We start from the raw sequence: 21,632 nt of genomic DNA, 5'->3' as shown, positions 1-21,632 counted from the left end.
GAAAATAGGTGCAATGAGTATGGTATGAAAATTAGCCTCTCGAAGACTAAATTGATGTCAGTAGGTAAGAAATTCAACAGAATTGAATGTCAGATTGGTGATACAAAGCTAGAACAGGTCGATAATTTCAAGTATTTAGGTTGTGTGTTCTCCCAGGATGGTAATATAGTAGGTGAGATTGAATCAAGATGTCGTAAAGCTAATGCAGTGAGCTCGCAGCTGCGATCAACAGTATTCTGTAAGAAGGAAGTCAGTTCCCAGACGAAACTATCTTTACATCGGTCTGTTTTCAGACCAACTTTGCTTTACGGGAGCGAAAGCTGGGTGGACTCAGGATATCTTATTATAAGTTAGAAGTAACAGACATGAAAGTAGCAAGAATGATTGCTGGTACAAACAGGTGGGAACAATGGCAGGAGGGTACTCAGAATGAGGAGATAAAGGCTAATTTAGGACTGAACTCGATGGATGAAGCTGTACGCATAAACCGGCTTTGGTGGTGGGCTCATGTGAGGCGAATGGAGGAGGATAGGTTACCTAGGAGAATAATGGACTCTGCTATGGAGGGTAAGAGACGTAGAGGTAGACCAAGACGACGATGGTTAGACTCGGTTTCCAACAACTTAAAAATAAGAGGTATAGAACTAAATGAGGCCACAACACTAGTTGCAAATCGAGGATTGTGGCGACGATTAGTAAATTCACAGAGGCTTGCAGACTGAACGCTGAAAGGCATAACAGTCTATAATGATAATGTATGTATGTATGTATGTTTTTACTTTGTCAATCATGATCATTGTATTTTAATTCCACACACTTCAACAGTATTTTTAATTTCATATAAATGTAATATTGAGCTTCTACTGAGAATGGCCTTTAGATTAGATTGAAATATGCATAGATATCGTCCTATGTAATGTAGTTGGTTGTTTTGTACTGAAGAGGAGGATCATATAAATACTTTTAATTGGTAAAGCAGTATTCAGTATTCCGGAGATAATGGGTTTGAACCCCGGTGTTGACGGCCCTGAAGATGGTTTTTTGTGGTATCCCATTTTCACACCAGGCAAATTCTGGGGCTGTACCTTAATTAGGACCATGGCTGCTTCCTCTCCACTCCTAGCCATTTCCTGTCCCATTGTTCCCATAATACCTGTTTGTGTCGGTGCGACGTAAAGCAACCTGGAAATTTTTTTAATCATAATTAGAGTTTATGTAGACAACCTGTTAAATTTTTCGAATGACATTTAGGTTTAAAATGACACCAAGGAAAACTTGATGAAGAAATTTAGAATGAAAGACATAGGTGAGGCTAAAAATTGTCTCTGCATCAGGATTACTTGTGATAGGAAGAGAAGAAAATTGTGGGTCAATCAGAAGTAATCAAAAATTTGGCATGAATGATAGCAACATACCCTACTACTCCATTAGACAAAGGTCAGAAATTGACCAAAAATATGTCTCCCGAAAATGCAAAGGAAATCGATGAGATTAAGAAAGTTTGCTATCAGGAAGCCATCAGGAGCATATTATATGCATGTCAGGGAACAAGATCTGACTTTACTTATGCTGTAAGTCATGTCAGCTTATTTAATAACAACCCAGGCAAGGTCCCTGGACATTAGCGAAGCAAATTTTCCGGTACTTAAAGGAAACACTAGATGCAAAACTTGAATTTTTAAGAAATCTTGCAGAAGGCCTAAGCGGATATTGTGACACAGTTTGGGGAAATTAGAAAGATAGATGTTCTGTGGGAGGTTTTGTATTCATTTTCCAGGGCACAGCAATCTCATGGAGCAGCAAGAAACAGCCCACTGTCTCACTTTCTACAGCAAGAGCAGAGTACATGGCACTGAGTTCGGCAACCCAGGAGGCAATTTGTCAGAGGACTTGTGGAGTCCAAGTCTGCAAATAGATCTATTGTAATAGCATGTGACAATCACAGTGCTATTGATCTAGCCAAAATGAGTGCTAATCATGCCAGAAGTAAGCACTTCACCATCAGATACCATTTTACCCAAGAGATGTTGGAGAACAAGGCCATTGATTTATGGTCATGTTTTATCAGATGAGATGAAAGCTGACTCATTGACAAAAGCTCTCACAAGAGAAAAGCATCAGATATGCATTCGGAAGATGTGGCTGGTAATTTGCCTCTAACCTAGTGGGGGTGTTGGAAGTGAGAGCAGTTTATTCTTTGTTGTCAGAGGGCAGCACAGGACATTAACCTATTTATTCTTAGAAAGGTGGATTCATTTACTTCAATAACCTCTATGGATACTACTGTAATTTGTTCTTTGCAGTTATTATTTTTACATTCTATGGTTCAATAAAATTTAGGTTTATGTTATCTTCATTTATCATGTATTAAGCCGGTGTCAGGAAAGTCATAAGAACAATATGTGCTGCCTGCGGAAATGTACCCTTATGCTTCAACCCCTGTTTCGAGGCATGCCATACTAAACACAATATGTAACGTTAAGGTGATAATACATTTTATTAGTATTTCAGGAAAAGTATTTCTTCCAAAACATTTATATATATATTTATTGTATGGTTTACAATCTCTTCACAATAAAAGTATTTTAAAACTGTTTACACATCTGAACACATTAGGTCAGAATGTCAGATTGGTATCTCTAATGTAATTAACGCCGTTTTGAGTAGCCATCAGGAATTTGGCTGGATCTCCTGAGAAGGCTGTTGGAGGGCATTCTTGGATAATATGCTGAACCACAATTACACTCGGGAGATGGAATTTTCTTCCATTTATAAAGGGAGTCTGCACATCTGCCACAATTAGTTCTGATTCGGTTTAGAGTACACCAAATTTTTCTGGCGAGCTCAAGACCTAGTGGCTTAGATGTGGTGCGTGGCATAGCTTGCTGTTCTGGTGTTGCAGAGGTCTTCCATAATTGCTTCCAGCTGTCATTCATGTTGAAATTATTTTCAGCAAGCTTCCTTGCAATATTCAATGGAGGGTGGCGAGAGCGAAGTATTTTCATGTTAATAACAGGGAGGTCAAAATGTACAGAAAGAGAAGAATTGTTGCATGTATTATTGTACACCTTGATAAGTGCTTGTTCTCTTCTCACGGATGGAGGTGGTATGTGACTTAATGATGGCAGCCAGTATGTTGGAGTACATCTAGTTGTCCCTGATATTAAACACATGGTTTGGTTGAGCTGAGTATCAACAAGCTTAACATGAGCGCTGTTTATCCAGATTGGTGCACAATATTCAGCCACGGGATAAACTAGTCCAAGGGCAGAAGTCCGAAGTGTAGAAGCTGTTGATCCCCACGTAGTGCCGCACAGTTTCTGCAGGATATTATTTCTGGTTCTGAGCTTGGCAGCAATTCTGATAAGATGTTCTTTGAACCTTAGAGTCCTATCTAGAATGACTCCTAGAAATTTTGGACACTCGGTATGTGAGAGTAATCTGCCATCAAAGTGAACTTTCAGTTCTCTATTCACTTGTTTATTGTTGAGATGGAACGAAGCAACTACTGGCTTTGCTGCACTTGACTGTAACCTCCAGTCACGAAAGTATCGCCCCATAGTAGATAGATCTCTGGTTAGAATATCCTCAGTAACTTCAAAGTCTATGTGGCTAACAGGAAGGGCCCAGTCATCTGCGTACCCAAACTTCCTAGATGTAGTCTCTGGCATATCTGCTATATATAAACAGAACAAAAGAAGATCCAGCACAGAGCCTACTATGGCGTGAAAGATTTAGAGTTATTATTAATTACATCCTACCTCAATAACAGGTATCAAGTTGTACTGGTAGAAAATCAACTATCTGGGGCTCTCAAAGTAAAAACAGGGGTGGTTCAGGGTTCAGTTATAGAAACTTTCCTCTCCCTTGTGTATATAAATGATATTGTTAGTAATTTACCCTGTAGGTCAATGCTCTATGCAGATGATATTACTATCAAAACAAACAACAAAGACTTAAAATATGTTGAGGAGGAAAGGATAGAAATGCTACACATATCGTCCTCTTGGCTGCAGGTAAATAAACTTATCCTAAATAATAACAAGACAGAAGTGATCTACTTTCATTTAATTAATTCAGGTCTGGGTAATAATGATCAAAATTCTGTCAAATTATTGGGATTGTATCTGGATTGTAAACTAACCTGGAACACACACACTCAAAAGTTATGTACAAAACTAGCTAGAGTGATATTTTTGCTTCGCAGACTTAAAGGATCAGTTAGTAGTAGTCACAGGATGAGTGCATACTAAGCCTTCTTTCACTCACACTTATCATATGATACCATGTTATGAGGTAACTCAACAGGGGCTCAAGATGTGTTCAAGTGGCAAAAGAAGGCAATAAGATGTATTAAAGGTAAGGCCACAAGGGAGTCATGTAGGCCTATGTTCAAAGACCTTGCAATTATGACTCTTCCCTCATTATACATTTATCATAGTATACTCAATACTAAAGAAAATCTCATCGACCTAACAACTCGCAGAAATGTACACTCATATGGCACAAGATACAGGAACGATTTAGACTTACCACATGTTAGGCTGAGGAAAACGCAAGAAAACTATAGGTATAATGGTATTAAATTATTCAACAAACTACCTACCCAACTAAAGGATATGCCCCTATGTAACTTCAAAAGAACCCTTAAAAATTGGTGACATCCAATAGCTTCTACTCAGTATCTGAATTTGAAGAAAAAATAACACTGTTTCAAGGTGGGTAGTAAAGGCCAATGCCATCCTAATACGTTGGTAAATGAGTAGTTATTTATCACTCTCTTAGGCGAATAGTGTTATGTTTATTTTAACTCTTGTGTATATAGCTGTATTAATTTTATGTGCTTAATGAGATACTTGTAATATTTTGTAACTATGCACCTATGACTCTGTCCATTGCAACTGCCAGTTGCCTAACGACAATAAATTATTCTGTTCTAAGATTCCTCAGCGAGCTTATACTATTACTAATTTAAACCAGGAAGTTTCTGTTACTGAGCATGTTGTTAATAAGATTTCCAATGTGCAGGCATGGAATGATTCATAGAAGTTTGAGAATCAATCCTTGTCTCTACACAGTATCATATGCTGCTGTTAGATCAATGAAGACCGGGCGAGTTGGCCGTGCGCGTAGAGGCGCGCGTCTGTGAGCTTGCATCCGGGAGATAGTAGGTTCGAATCCCACTATCGGCAGCCCTGAAGATGGTTTTCCGTGGTTTCCCATTTTCACACCAGGCAAATGCTGGGGCTGTACCTTAATTAAGGCCACGGCCGCTTCCTTCCAACTCCTAGGCCTTTCCTATCCCATCGTCGCCATAAGACCTATCTGTGTCGGTGCGACGTAAAGCCCCTAGCAAAAAAAAAAAAAAAAAAGATCAATGAAGGCAGTTGAAGTTTTCTGGTGTTTCTGAAAATTAGCCTCTATGAATGTTGTCATAGAAAGGATCTGATCTGTACAGCTTCAGTGTGGGCGGAAACCAGCTTGTTCAACAGGCAAGTTTTCGAAAATGATATGGCAAATACGGTTATAAATAATTCTTTCCAGAAGTTTATAGATCATGCTAAGCAGAGCAATGGGTCTATAGCTTTGAGGTTCGTTGTTAGGTTTACCATGTTTAAGAATAGCAGTAATTTTTGCCCTCTTTAATTCATGGGGTATATTGCGTGATAGAAGAATGGCTGTGAAAAATGTAGCAAACCATATTCTTACATTTTTACCACAGTTGAGAAGGAACTCTGGATGAATACTACCATGAAACCTGGAGCCTTTCCTGCTTTCATATCTTTCAGTGCTATTGTAACTTCTTCTGGAGTGAATGGAGTGGAATTTTCAGAAATCAAGGTGCATATTATCCTGAGCTCTCTTAATTCCTTCTTAACTTTGATCGTGTGTTGTTTATTTTGAGGAGCTCTTGAAGTGTTGACTATGTTGGACGCAGTTTGATTAGGTGTAACAGCTCCGCTAGTACGGTGTGGTGGTTTGCCTCCACCAAGCTTCCTAAGGAGAGACCAGCCCTTTCTACTTGATTTTTGGAAGTCCATGGATTCAACAGTCTCTGTCCATTTAGCACGTCTTGCAGCGTCAAGTTGGCATAGCAGTTCATCAGCTATTTCTCAGTCGTTACTTACATAGAATTCCTCATAAAGTTTTTCACATTTTTCAGTCCAGCCAGGGACATATTCCCTACAGTAGCCTCTTGGGACACATTTCTTTGCTGTACTTATGATAGCACCAAAAAATCGCTTGTAATTGGACCTTATGGGAGGAATCCAACCAACGCATTTATCAAGGTTTTCCAAGAACAGTATCCATTTAGCTTTCTTGAAGTTCCATCTAGGGTGTGGAAAGGACCTTATTATTGGGATAGTGTGACCCATTTCCAGAAGAACTGGTCGATGTTGGCTGTGTGGAAAGTCTGCCATAACCTGTCTCGACATTATCAAGGGTTAGAGATTATTGTCGGACGAGACAAAACACAGGTCGGGATTATGGTCCGTCTTCCAGGCTGCGGACCAAAATGTACATAGACCTTTGGCATCAAAAACAAGGTTGAGGTTGTGTTGGTTGTTCAGTCCATTCAACCAAAGCTATTCCATTATCATCTCTCTCTTAGTCCAACCCTTCGTAAGGGTGTAGTGGCATCACGCGACAATCCTTTTGGTGATCTTCCTCCAGGAGTCTCTGCTTTGGGCATGGTGACTTGCTTGCTGTAAGCTCTTCCTGGTCAAGTTCTTGATTTGGTCCATCCATCGTAACGACGCACGTCCTCTAGGTCTTCGGCCTTCGACTTTTCCCTCTATATATTATAGATAATAAAGGTTCCACCTTATCAATACAAGTTTTATTTATTTAAGATCCTACTTACAGTACCGGTTTTGACTTTTTATACAGTCATCCTCAGCTGTACATTAATACCTTCACATAAGTTAAAGTTGGTTAATTGTTGGTGAAGGTACTAATGTACAGCTGAGGATGACTGTATAAAAAGTCGAAACCGGTACTGTAAGTAGGATCTTATATAAATAAAACTTGTATTGATAAGGTGGAACCTTATCTATGATATACGAGAACTATCAATACGGAAAATGAAACTAATAAATCAAGATTTCCCTCTATGATAAGTATTTCCATTGCCTCCTGTCTTCTGGCAATATGACCAAAATATCCAAGTTGTTTTTGGTTGATAAGGATTGACAGTCTTGTTCTGATGCCAAGCTGTTGCAGGATCGATTCATTAGTACGGTCTGCTGTTCATGGTATTCGCAGTAATCTCCTATAGCACCACATTTCTAGAGCATCAATCCTGCGGCAATCCGCCGTCTTCATCATCCCAAGTTTCTGCTGCATAGGTCGCGATAGGGAAAATCAGAGTTCACATGAGGGTGAGCTTTGTCTTGGAAGTGATGGAGGTGTCCTTCCAGATGTGAGTAAATTTTGCTGTTGAATTCCTCGCAATCGCAATGCGCTTGCGGATCTCAGGTTCACAGTCTCCAGTATTTGTGACAATAGATCCTAGATACTCAAAGCGACTGACAACCTCATCATCCGCAATTCTCGTTATGGCAGGTCTGTTGTTATTAAAATGGTCTACAATGATCACTTTGGTCTTTTTATTGTTGATTTCAAGACCATATTCTCTGCTTCGCTCGTCTAACCTCCGCATGATGGCTTCTAGTTCATGATCATCTGTTGCAATAATCACAGTGTCATCTGCATATCTGAGATTATTAATTTTCCTGCCACCAACTGTGATGCCGTCACTCCAGTCCTTGAGAATCTCCCTCATAATATACTCACTGTATACGTTAAATAGGAGGGGGGAAAGAATGCAACCTTGTCGCACTCCAGCACAAGTAGAAAAGACGTCTGAGAGGTCACCATTAACTCTCACTGTCGCAGTGAGAATATTTCCATTTTTCACGGTGGCTATTGAAATCTCTCACATATATCGCAGGATGACTATGAGTATGGAGTACATGTGCAGGCCAAGTTATCCACGGAGGTTTATAAATATTAACCACAGTAAACAATCTCATGGATACCAAAATCAGAAGTAATAGAAATAACATATGCATTTTCTATATTGGTTTGTACATATGTTGCAATACCATAGACCTTGTCATAGGTGGCACCTAGTAACTCAAATCCAGGTATGGAGCCTCTTGAAAGAAGTTCGGTTACATCTCCTGCGTGTGTTTCCTGAATCTGGGCTGTGTCAACGTTGTTATCGACCAAGATCTTGTGTAATACTTGGCATTTAGATCGACTATTGCCTTCTATATTCAACTGACAAATCGTCAGGCAATGACCTAACTTTCTAGACAGTGGGACCTCAGAAGAACTGTTTGTCAAAGACTTTATATTCCATTGTATGATGTGATTTATGCCAGGAGATCCAAAGGATTATCTGGCAACCAGTGTTATTGCTCAGCTAGCACCACCCAGAGGACACGTGTAGGGAAATTTCAGGTAAAACCTATGGACGTTGAGCAACGTTGTCCCCGCGGTCAGAAGTGCATACTCTGAGTCTCTTAGGAATATTGGAGAGGCTATACATAGCGTCTATCTTCTCCATGACTACCGTGGTATTGGTGGCAAGTCAAACAAAATGGCTGACACTTAAGGCAAAAAATGTAAACCTATACTGGTATATCAAGTTTCTCTCTTCGTAGTGTTCGGTGTTCTGTGGTGTTATCTATGGATCGAATGCACGCAAAAGCAATATGGCTGATACTTAGGGCACGACAGTAAGAAATATTTATGCTTAAAATAGGTGATGAACAATCATCTAGATAACACTAACACACACTAAACACTTAATGCAATGTCAAAAATACTGCCTAGAAACCACAAACGGAGCATAGTTCTAACGTATAGATGGAGATAAGATGCACAAAACATAGAGTAGAATACAAGGAATGTTTGATCAAAATAATTTGTGATAAATCCATAACATGCGGCGACATTTTTCATTACACGTTATGAGTCACATTTTTCATTCGACAGTGATTCGTTGTCCATAAGGTTAATGGAGGCAAATCAACTGTTACAACTTTTACAAACAGGAGCTTTAAAACTGAATTTGAATATACTTTGGATGAGGTAGTTATCCCAAAAGATGGCAAGTGCAAATACTTAGGTGTGAGATTTGAAAGTAATTTGCACTGGAAGGGTCATGTTGATGACATTGTTGGGAAAGCATACAGACCGTTACATGTCATAATGAGGCTACTTAAAGGATCCAACAAAGAATTAAAAGAAAAAAGTTACTTAAGTATGGTTCGTCCATTATTGGAATATGCAAACAGTGTTTGGGATCCTCACTAAGAATACCTCATAAAAGAAATAGATAGTGTACAGAGGAAAGCAGCAAGATTTGTAACAGGGGATTTCAGGAGAAAGAGTAGTGTATCAGAAATGTTAAAGGAACTTGGGTGGGAAACTTTAAGTAAGAGAAGGGAGAAAACTAGACTTATAGGATTATATAGAGCCTATACAGGAGAAGAAGCATGGGGAGAAATCCCTGAGAGGCTTCAGTTTGGAAAATAATTATATTGGCAGAACTGACCACAAGTATAAAATTAGAAGGAATTTTAGCAGAAGCGATTGGGGTAAATTTTCATTCATTGGGAACGGTGTGAAGGAGTGGAACAGTTTACCAGGGGTAGTGTTTGATCCTTTTCCAAAATCTGTACAGGTATTCAAGAAGAGAATAAACAGCAACAGGGAAAATAAATGAAATGTTAGAGGGCATTCGACCAGTGCAGGCTATTGTAAATAAAAAATGTGTGTTAAAAAAAAATGAATTCCATCCCCTCGTCCATGGAGTTTGGACAGCCAAAGTAGGGGACTGCCTGTAGGGGTGAAGTACAGTGGGGACTTCGAGGGCCCTGGGACCGCTACGGTAGCTGTGAAGGCCCTTCAGGAACTCTGAAAAGTGGTGGCAAAATGGGGCTCTGGTTAAGACGCAGCAGGTCGTTATGCTACTTAGGTTCCAAAATGGGTAAAAATAAATAAATAAATAAATAAATAAATAAATGCAATGTAAATTTTAATCTTATACCAGTTGCATAGTATTATTTGAAGTAATTCCACATACTGTATTTGAGTTGACTATGTTTGTAAGTATAGGAGATATTATAAGTAGAATTTTGTAAACAATATAAATTTATTAAGGATGATCTGTTTGTTTAATAGAAAAAAATTGTTAGCATAAATTGTATATTATTGTATTCTAGAAAAAAAAAATCTTCTCTTGTTAATTTAAAATTTAGTGCTTGACAATAATGTATTTTAGTGTACCATTTGCCACTGAGGTAGACACCTCATTTGCAAATAAAGAGGATTTGATTTGACTTCCCACTCCTAGGCCTTTCCTATCCCATCATCACCATAAGACCTATCTGTGTCGGTGCAACGCAAAGCAACTTGTAAAAAAATCTAGCAAATAAAGAAACAAAGGCATGAGAATGACAGAGGAAAAGGTATCCAGGAGGAAAACCAAAAGAGAGGTGGATAAAAGGAGTGGAAAAGTGTGTACAGAGAAGAGGAGAGGACTGGGCAAGAGTGAAGAGGAAGAAGTGAAAGGAAGACAAGAGGAGATAGAAAGGCTTATGTTTCAAGCAGATCTGGCCAACAGCTGGAAACTGCGTATTATGATGATGATGATGATGATGATGATGATGATGATGATGATGAAGTTATCACTAATGTGCATCCTTAGCTTTAACTACTGTATGTTATAAAAATTAGTGTATCAAGATGAAAATACTATTTTCTTTTAAAAATGTGTTCAAATGTTACACCATATCCATTTCTTGTACTTTATATGAATTGATTGTAAAATACAAAAATTAATTGTATTATCTGATTTAAACATTTTTAATAGTTACCCTACAGAATGAACAAACTTAAAGTATTATTAACAATTTTCTAGTGATGTTCAGTAAGAAGATGCTACTCAAATCATTTTTAAGGGAAAAATAAAGTTTTGTTAAATCTGCATTAATACAACCATATTTAATGCTCATTTCATACTCAAGCGATAAGGTTAATTTTGGTTTATTTGCGTTATCTCCTCCAATTCATTTTCTGAGATTAAAACTGAGCGGACTCTTCTACAGAAGAATTAGTGTCAAACTCTGTATACCTCTTCCCTTGCTATAGTCTTTTGCAGTGAAATATTTCATGTCTTACTCTTTAATATACTATGTATTTGTCTAATACACACTTTGCCAGTGAAGGTGTATAGTTCTATTTACTACACTTGGAAAGTACAAACAGTCTTTATGGCAGTTTGTAGTGATCATAATCATTTAGACTAAAATAGTAGGAAAAGCTCTGTTTATTAACTAGTGAATAAACTTGTACTCAGGGATTTAAGAAATTTTCATCTGATCATTTTTTATCAAAGGATATAAACTTCATGGTTTTGATCCATATTGAATTGTGATCACAATAATAATTATTAAATTAATGTTGTAATGGTCCACCTTTTCAATACTATAGTATGCAATATTTAATTACATTACTAAACTAGGGACTAGTTTCGGCCTTGGCTGGCCACCTTCAGTCTTAATGTAATACATCCAATAAGTAAACAAATGTACAAACACACAATTAACATAAAAATAAATGTACAAACACACAATTAACATTACATTCTTGGATGAACTATAAAATTTGAAAAATAAATTAGGCTCTAAATTCTTAGCAGCTGGAGTATGCTCATCACTGCTAATCATTACAATTTCAATTACAAAACGGGAACTGGTAAATGTTGATTCTGTAGTCAGATCATCAATCACCAAATCTACTTGAGTGGTGTTAGCAATATGCAAGCCACTGACGCCGCCGTAAATAACCACCAGCTGACGCAGAACTGCTAGATGGCGTTTCCACATCAACCAACGTAAATAAAATTAAATGTTCCCGTAGTCTTGTCAGTGGCATCCAGTGGCTTGCATACTGCTAACATCACTCAAGCAGATTTGGTGATTGATGATCTGACTACAGAATCAACATTTACCAGTTCCTGTTTTGCAATTGAAATTGTAATGATTAACAGTGATGGAACTAACAGTTCTATGAATATTAATGCAAGAAAGAGTTTGGATGATGAGTATACTCCAGGTGCTAAGAATTTACAGCTTAATTTATTTTTCAAATTGTACACATAGTTCATCCCAGATTTTAATGTCAGTTGTGTGTTTGTACATTTGTTTTTATGTCAGTTGTGTGTTTGTACATTTGTTATTAGATGTATTACAATAAGGCTGAAGATTGCCAGCCAAGGCCAAAACTAGTCCCTAGTTTAGTAATGTAATTAAAAAATATTGCATATTATTGTATTGAAAAGGTGGACCATTACGACATTAATTCAATAATTATTATTGTGATCATTTTTTACCTGTATGTAAACAAATAAAATTTTACTAAGCTGCATAAAGGCGTAGGTATGTGACTGAATTCAAACAAGCCAAATAAAATACCAAAAATCAATATTTATAAAGGTATATCCTTCGCAGTAACTCAGTAATTCAGACATTTTAAATTTAAGATTCTTTTCAAGAACACTTAGCTGTAACTGTTGTTTTGAATTTTAGCTGACTTCTGTTGTAGAAGACCAATTCCAATATTAATTTCTGTGTTATATGCTGTATACCGACCACATTGATTGTTCTGTTTTAATTTCAGCTTACAAGCACAAAGGATGTGGAAAACAAAACTACTTTGCTACACTACCTTGTAGAGGCTATCGAGAATAAGTTTCCAGAATTGTTAAACTTCCATGAAGAACTGAGCCACGTGGATAAAGCAGCACGCGTATCTGTGGAAACAATTCAGAAAACACTTCGTCAAATGGATGCCAGTATTCGTAACCTAGAAACTGATCTCAGTAACAGCAAAGTGCCTCAGAATGAAGATGACAGATTTTCTGATGTCATGAGTGTATCCTTTTCTTAAATGCTCCATACTTCATAATATTACAAACCATTGCAGCTGAGAGAGAGTGCGTGCGTGCGTGCGTGCGTGCGTGCGTGCGTGCGTGCGTGCGTGCGTGCGTGTGCGTGCGCACTCTCTCTCTTCAGTTTTCATGAAAATGCTAAGGAGAGATATATTAATATTACATAGATCCTCTCCTAAAATTTGCAGTTATATATGGTAGTATACTACGTGAAGTTGAATCATGGTGCAGCAAAGCTAATGCAGTAAGCTCGTAGTTGCGATCAATTTTCTGTAAGAAAGAAATGAGTTCTTGGACAAAACTGTCTTTACATCAGTTTATTTTCAGATTGAACTTGCTGTATGAGAGTGAAATATGGGTGGACTCACAATATCTTATTCACAAGGAAATAACATGAAGTTTGTGAGAATGATTGCTGGTGAATACAGGTGAAAACAATGGCAGGAGGGTACTTGAAATGAGGAGATGAAGGCTAAGTTAGGAATAAACTCAATGGAAGAAGCTGTACATGTAAACAGGCTTCAGTGGTAGGGATCATATGATGTGAATGGAGGTGGACAGGTTATGTAGGAGAATAATGGATTCAGCTAAGGAGGGTGAGAAAAGTACAGGGAGACCAAGGTGACAGTGTTTAGACTCAGGTTTTAATGATTTAATGTTAAGAGATGTGGAGTTAAACAAGGCAACAGAGCTAGTTGTTAATAGAGGATTGTGGAGGTGTTTCATTAATTCACAGAGGCTTACAGACTGAGTACTGAATGGCACAACAGCCTATAATGAATATGTATGTATGTATGTATGTATGTATGTATGTATGTATGTATTTTGACATTACCTGCGTCCAGGCCGGCACAAAAGAATCCCGGTCAGCTTCTCAGGAGAATGTCATAGCTTCATTTAATTTAACGTAGGATCCGAGAAAGATCACCTTCCTGTCATCTCGAAATATCATATAATCAATCAAAATTATGTCGGTGGACGTCTCCATCCGACACTCCTTGGCAATGAATCTAAACGGAAATATGTAACCTTAATTCTATCTATCTTATTTCATCCTAATCCTAAATAATGATAAATCCAACTAATTATTATTTCTACTTATTTATTAATATAATAATAATCTGAAGGAAAGAGTAAAGAAAAATATAATAAATATGGGAAGAGAAACAATGTGGTCCTCTACAAATCAAACTCTCTGGTAATACAGGCATTCACTTAAAATATCCATCTGTACAATAATCATTCATATTTACAATTCATCTCTTGCAAGATCATATTTGAAATAGGTTCCTAAAATAACAGCTGGTCTGTCATCCTCTAAACTTGATATCACTCCAGATTCAGAACCTACTTTCCTCGTTTAAATGAAAAATGTGTGTTTAACATCACTGATATAATGCCCTTCTTAGAGTATAATCCATGTAGATTAGTCACTCAGAATCTAAATTGATCTACATCACATAACTCTGATGTTCCTATTTGAAACTTTATTGACTGGAACTCTATCATCTGCAGTTTTTATCATATGGACTATTATTACTTGATATTTTTAATATCTGGGGTCTTATTATGACTTTCGCTGACTTTTGAGTTTCAGGATACTCGATAAGTTTCTTATACACGGCCACTATCTGTTGTCATAACTTTAACATTGCCAAATGGAATATATATATCTATCCTCCATGTACTAAAATTCATTTGTCACATTAGCAAGCTATAACATACTAGGCCTACCTGCCATTAACCATAAACTCGTACAATAATCCAAACTTGTGCCAATTCGTGTTATATATTCTTTCTTCGCAAATTATAGTCTAACCCCTTAAGTATTCAGTTGTGACATTTATTGAGTTGCCTCGTGACCTCAATCTTCAGTTCATTTGGGAAGGAGAAACTGTAAATATGTCAGTTATTCCTACTACAGATCCTTACATCATATCCAATTATAAATATGGAGACTATAAATTGACTATAGTATATTACGACGTTTCATATTAATGTGGTGATCTGCTGTGATCGTACTCATACACTCTTCTGGGCATGAACCTTACCCTGTAATGGTCATTCATTACGATCCTATACTCATATGTTATATAATTCCACAGTACTTTCTTCTTACATCCTAATTCTCGACGCATATACAGTACCTGGCCACTTTATCAGACTCAACATAAAAATCTTCATTTTTCTAACAAAATGTTATATTAACAGGCATTTAATGGAATATTACACATTCACTAATGGATAGCATTACAGTATGTTTAATTTACGATGTCATACGCAGTTTTAAGGCTGCAATTCCAATATTTAGTCAGTCCACCCTTAGCTTTTATGACTGCTTGCACCCTGTGAGGCATACTTGCAATGCAAGATGAAGCTACTGCTGACAACTTTTCATTATGGTTCCAATGAAATATGATCTTTTCAAGTAGTTGAAGCTTGGTAGTGATACACTCTTTACCAATTTCACGTTTCAGACATTGCCACACATTCTCAATCGGATTCAAATCGGGTGAATTACGGGGCCAGTCCGAAAGAAGAATTTCTTTCTCTTTCAGAAAAGCTTTAATAGATTTTGCTGTGTGGCATGGAGCCCCATCTTGCATGAAAATCTTGTTTTCACCTTCACTAAACCAGTCCTTCAATTGCGGGATCAGTCTCTTTTCAAGTATTTGTCTGTACTGATCCTGACGCATTATACCCTCCACAATCTGAAGATGTCCGATTCCCTTTCCACTTATCACTGACCAAATCATGACCTTGGTAGGATGTTTTACTGTTTGCTGGACTCAATTCTTCTCATACTTTTCACTAGACAATATTCCTACAAACCGGGATTTCTCGCTTGACACCCCAAAAGTTGATTCATCACTGAAGCAAACCTAGAAATTAAGATGATGTATATGAAATTTAAAGTTGTAAATACTCGTTGGAATTTTCCTAGCTAAAACATCATTTGTTAAGGAATTTATATAAGGAACTTACACTTTTCCAGTCTTCTGCTGTGAAATGTTGGGGTTTTCTTGCCCACTGAGTCTCCGTTTCATCATTCGTTCAGTAAGTTTGGCTTTCTTAGCTGGTCGACGACATCGGTACCCCAAGCTGCAAGTACGTCGACGCACTCCTCTCGGAAACCTTGATACCACTGTTGTTCAGTTCTTGGGTTATAGTAGCATAAGATGCCCTTCTGTTTCCTTTCACAATTTTGAGGAGCAAACGTTCTGCTCTTGGAGTCAGAATTTTCTTCCTACCACATTTCCCTCTTCTGTTCTTCGGGCAATCTCTCCCAGTTTTATTTGTTTTGTTTATACGACGCTCAGAAGTCTGCGATATTCCTGAACGGGCAGCAATTTCTCATTGTCAGATTTCCATGCTGCAAAAGTCCCTTCACAAACTCAATTTTGCGAGGGTGAAGGTCTTGAGACTTCCCCATAACTCTGTTGTCAAGAATTTGTTTGATGTCCCAAGTAGCAAATTTAAAACCACTGTTACTTCATAAAGTTCCTGTTATCAACACAGATTTAGCGTAAATATATAAAATACAATAAGACAAACTGTTAAAGTTAATTATCAGTAAACCAAACACACATCTGACACAAAAATCGCGGGAATTATTACCTCATTTGTTTATGGCAAGGTAGGTACTAAGTTAATAAAGTAAAAAAAGGCAGGAATTTGTAAAGATAATAAGTTCCAAAACTCACATTATTATCAAGAATACCATGTTCTACAATGAAAGTATCAACAATGGGTTTGCTGTCACATAACTCCAAGAAGTAGGGTGTCAAGTGAAAAGAATTGCTAAAAAGGTCCTTGAGTCTAATAATGTGGCCAGGTACTGTACATTTATATCTCTATATTTCCATTAATACTTGATTCAAATCTATTTCTTCGTAGTCACTATTCTTCTCATCTTAAATCTTCTTCATAACGTCTCATTCATTATAATATTAACCTTCGCTCGACGATATTGCTTCTGCATTTTGTTTCATAATTCAGGTAGGATCTATCCCTTCTTTCGCTTTATATAGGCGTGGTCATGTCTGTTAATATAATTGCCTCCTGGAATCCATCTACATCTCATATAACATGTATTCTTCCCACTACTTTCTGAATTACGACAGCACAGCCCTTCCGTATGGATTGGTATCTATATCGATATGTAATACACTCTCTTAAATCATTAACACAACCATGGCTGAAGTTAGTCTATTTAAAACCGATGTCACATCCTATACCAATATACATACAAACTAATACAAATATCATTCATAATTTCATATGACCTAAATTGGTTTCTGTAGGTCCTGTTTGGCACTTAGATTAAATCTGACTGTCAATTGAGTTAAAAGAAAAATTTTCTATCAGATAATACAAAGAAACTTTGAAACAAGAAACTTACCTCCCATCCGTCACTCCTCCAAGCTGGCTTTCTTTCCTCAGCTGCTACATGCGTTCCTTGCGGCTGGTAACTGGTCCTCTGCATGTCATCTCTGGTCACAATGAATTGTTTTCTTGTGCTTCATTATGGAATCCTGGGCAATCCACTTCCAACAGCTTAGGAAGACTCCATGGTTTTACAGTCGTTCACGAAATCACAAAACAACATTGGATTGATAGAATACATTATTATACTGTTCATTTAGCCTCTTATATTGTTATTTCTTGAGCTACTTGTGATGTGTATATCTATGAGTATATGGATATAGCTTCTTATTAATTATAAATTCTCTCAGCTAATACAAATTCTAAATAGTTAATCCAATTCTTTCTTCTACTGTAGTGGATTGCCTTGAGGTACAAAATATGCCCTCTCGTCTCTTCCTGATGTAGCGGTCTAGATCTCTCTTCCTATTAGTATTTCTGTATGAAATATCGGATCTTTCTTGCAAATTTCTTTCTCTTTGTATGCTGTTTGGCATGGAATTCCTCTTCAGTCTCCCTTTCAAATGATGTTCCTGGTCTACAGTGACGTTGATATAATATTTTCTTCTTCCCAGTTTTTGCGTGCTGTCCTTTTTCTCTCTCGGTAAAGAATGAGTAAGAGTTAATTTTTTTTTTTAACAATATATTCCATCCCAATATATTGCGGCCCTTGCGATTCCATGCCTTCTATAATGAAGTCAGTCTGAGTTTCGGTGACATTTTGCATACATTTATTCTACTTGAAGTTGCCGTCAGCCATTTTGTCTGTCCCGATTTCCTTTACATTTTCACATCAGCTACCTATAGCGTAATTGTACAGTATGTATGTATGCATGCATTGCACCTGTTCATATTCTTTCTTCTTCTGCTCAGCTGACTCTGGGGTTTTATGTCAACTGTTCTGCATCTCTAAAGAATCTATCATACAAAGATCCTATAAACATTAATATATACTCCAATTATATTAAATTGTATTATATATTTTTGCACCTAGAAGCATTTACAGGCTTGATCATTGAACTATTCACCGAGTTTCTTTAGCATTTAGAAGCACAGTGCCGGACGTTACGTATGTTGTGCTGCTCTTCAAGAACTTTCATCTTACTTCATTTAAGTGACTTATCTTCGACTTCTATATAATTTTAGAACTTCAAATTTATTAAATTGTCTTATAACTTCATGCCTAGCAGTATTTGCAGGTTTGTTCATTGAACTGTTCGCCAATTCTCATAAACATTTTGAAGCACAGTGCCGGACATAACGTATGTTATGCTGCTCATCAAGAACTTGCACGTTGCTTCATTTAAATGACTGATCTTCGACTTCTTCTGGATTTTAGGATCTTACATCATTCAGTGCTAATCCCCATAGTGTTATAGTGCTTCTTGAACTGCTTTTAGTGAAAGACTTATCCTTTACTTATTATTTTCCTATGCATTGTTTTATATGATTATTTAATCGGCTGATGATGACCCAGAATAGTGGTCGAAACCGGTCCTGCTTTTAATCAAAGAAGAATGTAAAGTTTACATTTCTTATTTTCCTTGTATTGAATAGGTTGAACCACTTTATTTCTCGTTTCAATTTAATTGTGACTCTGGGGTGGGTAGCAAAATACTCATCTGTAGGGGTGCTTTCCCAAATGTATTTGATAGGTTGGTCTCTTTTGTCTTAACTCACTGATGAATGAAGTCTTTTTGTGTGTGTTTTATTTCAATTTATCTACACATTTCTACTCTTAATGAATACAGGCACACATTCCAACAATCACAAAGTTCATACTAGTGATAGTTTTATTTTCATAGGCCATCCTATATATCAGACTCTATGTACTTGGGTCACCACAACAACTCTAGTTACTCAGCATTACATTGTACAGCAATGTTGTAAGCTAGGCAGTGTTAGAGAGTTGTATTACTTTCTCCAATTTACACTGTAAAGTGGTCCTACAGTTTCTACTACAAACTTATCACAATACTGCATATGCTACTGTATTTACATTTATGTACTGTATTTAATAATAATAATAATAATAATAATAATAATAATAATAATAATAATAATAATAATAATAATAATAATAATAATAATAATATTTTGCTTTACGTCCCACTAACTACTTTTACAGTTTTCGGAGACACTGAAGTGCCGGAATTTAGTCCCACAGTTCTTTTATGTACCAGTAAATCTACCGACATGAGGCTGGCGTATTAAGGCACCTTCAAATACCACCAGACTGAGCCAGGATTGAACCTGCCAAGTTGGGGTCAGAAGGCCAGCTCCTCAACTGTCTAAGCCACTCGGCCTGGCTGTGTACTGTACTTACTGATTATGATATCCACAGAAGTATTTTGGGTGAAGTCCAAACTGATTAAGTTGATCCACTCCTCTCATGCCATTATTCTAGGACTGGAACAGATTTCGTTGCTGTACAGACACTTTCGCTTATTTTTTTTATTTTTTTTAATTTATTTTTTTTACGCTGGACCCCCTCTTCATCTGTTTTTAGTTTATACCAGCAGTGACAATATTGTTGTCATTTTAGCACACCAGCAACACACCACCATACACTCCCTTTCTTCCTTTTCAAGCTTGCCTTGCTTCAAAGGGGGCACTTTTCCCTTTTGTGAAATGGCCCTGTTGCTGTTATTCTTTTTGAAGTCAGATGTCTTAGCAGTTTCACAGTTGTAAAGTAGTTGTCAAGGAATTTTTAATTTTTTTTAAAAAAAAGTCGCTTTGTCCAGCTCCATGGCTTAATGGTTAGCATGGTGGCCTTTGGTCACAGGAGTCCTGGGTTCGATTCCTGGCAGGGTCAGGAATTTTAACCATAATTGGTTTATTCCACTGACACGAGGGCTGGGTGTATGTGTCATCTTCATCCTATTTACCATGTGCAGGTCGCCGACGGGCGTGAATTCAAAAGATCTGCACCTGGCAAGATGATCTTGTCCTCGGAGAATAAAAGACATACGCTATTTCATAGTCGCTTTACCTCAGAGGTCTTAGTGCAACTCTTACAGGTGATTACAGAGTAATAATATTGTAATGATCAGGAAAAAATATAAATAAATTTATCAGATTTTGGAGTGTAAGCCTGATGACTCAGTGCTGGAGAAGCCAGTGTAACTTCCATTTCCTTAGGTATGTTGTGGTGTTGGTGTCAATGGTAATACAGTTGACATTCTGAGATGATATGCTTGACAGTGAGAGAACAGTTACATTTACTGCAGGTTGGAGGTTGTTTCTTTTCTAGGAGATAATTGAGGGAGATCTTGGTGTGTCCTCTCCATAGTCAGGAGATTGACTTGTTCATGCCTGGTGAGGTTTTGGAGAGGATATATTGTCATAGATATCATTTTCATTTTCAGGAAGTTGTTGGTGGAAGTATTCCAGTTCTTTTTCCATCGCTCGTATACTTTGATTTTGTTATAAGTAATTATATCAGAATGTGGAGGGACAATTTGATAGTCATTGATTGGAAGACTAGTTGCCTCTTTTGCTGCTTGATCAGCTGATTCATTGCTTGGTATACTATCGTTCTCAATGCGATTTTATTTTGGTGTAAATAAATATCACACAAGATATGTTCACTTCCTTGCATAAAACCACTTTATTGTCGCTATGTCTATTCCTTAACAATGTACAGTTGTACACAATTATACACAACAGTACACTATTAAGCAAAATACACTGAATCAATTTACTGCCAATTCTGACAAGATATCAACAGTCCACTCGCTGATTATTCACTTGGCCATCAAGAGGCAAGACTGTCGATTCTGACGAGTTCAGATTTCAACCAAATGCACAGCTCACTGTAACTCTTGCTCTAACCCATACTCTACCCTCTCACTCTCTGTCACTGGCCTTTTGGCCTGTCAGCTCGATACATATACCTTTCAACAAGCAGTCCAGAAATATCGACTTCTGGATATGTTCTTGTAACACTCTAAATGGAACACATTTGATCATACAAGGAACAATCAATCGACCAATCTCTCGATAGGAGTAGATCAAACTCGAATATTCAATTACTTATACACAAAACACAGTGACAAAATCTACAAAATTTTGAATGTTTCTACATGTATCTGGATAAATCATTACAGCAAGTTTATAGAAACCTCCATATGTATCGGAATGATAGTGGATTATACCCAACATACGAATATTACAGTTTCCGACTACACAGATTTTGAGGTTAGACATGTTCACAATACGTATTTGAGGTTATACAAAT

The 21,632-nt window shown here is 37.2% G+C and overlaps 1 protein-coding gene across 4 annotated transcripts in view; it reads left to right on the top strand.

Moving 5' to 3' along the window:
* The window catches only part of dia (diaphanous related formin 1), a 513,998-nt gene that overhangs the window by 441,561 nt on the left and 50,805 nt on the right, over positions 1-21,632 (top strand). For all 4 annotated transcript variants that reach the window (XM_067134775.2, XM_067134773.2, XM_067134774.2 and 1 more), the window contains one exon: positions 12,697-12,951. In XM_067134775.2, the coding sequence (XP_066990876.2) occupies positions 12,697-12,951 (255 nt within the window). The remainder of the gene's footprint in view (positions 1-12,696; positions 12,952-21,632) is intronic.

This window comes from Anabrus simplex, chromosome 1, assembly GCF_040414725.1.
Source record: "Anabrus simplex isolate iqAnaSimp1 chromosome 1, ASM4041472v1, whole genome shotgun sequence".
Lineage (NCBI taxonomy): Eukaryota > Metazoa > Arthropoda > Insecta > Orthoptera > Tettigoniidae > Anabrus > Anabrus simplex.
The sequence above is the reverse complement of the archived record's forward strand: the minus strand, read 5'-3'. Positions and strand labels throughout refer to the sequence as shown.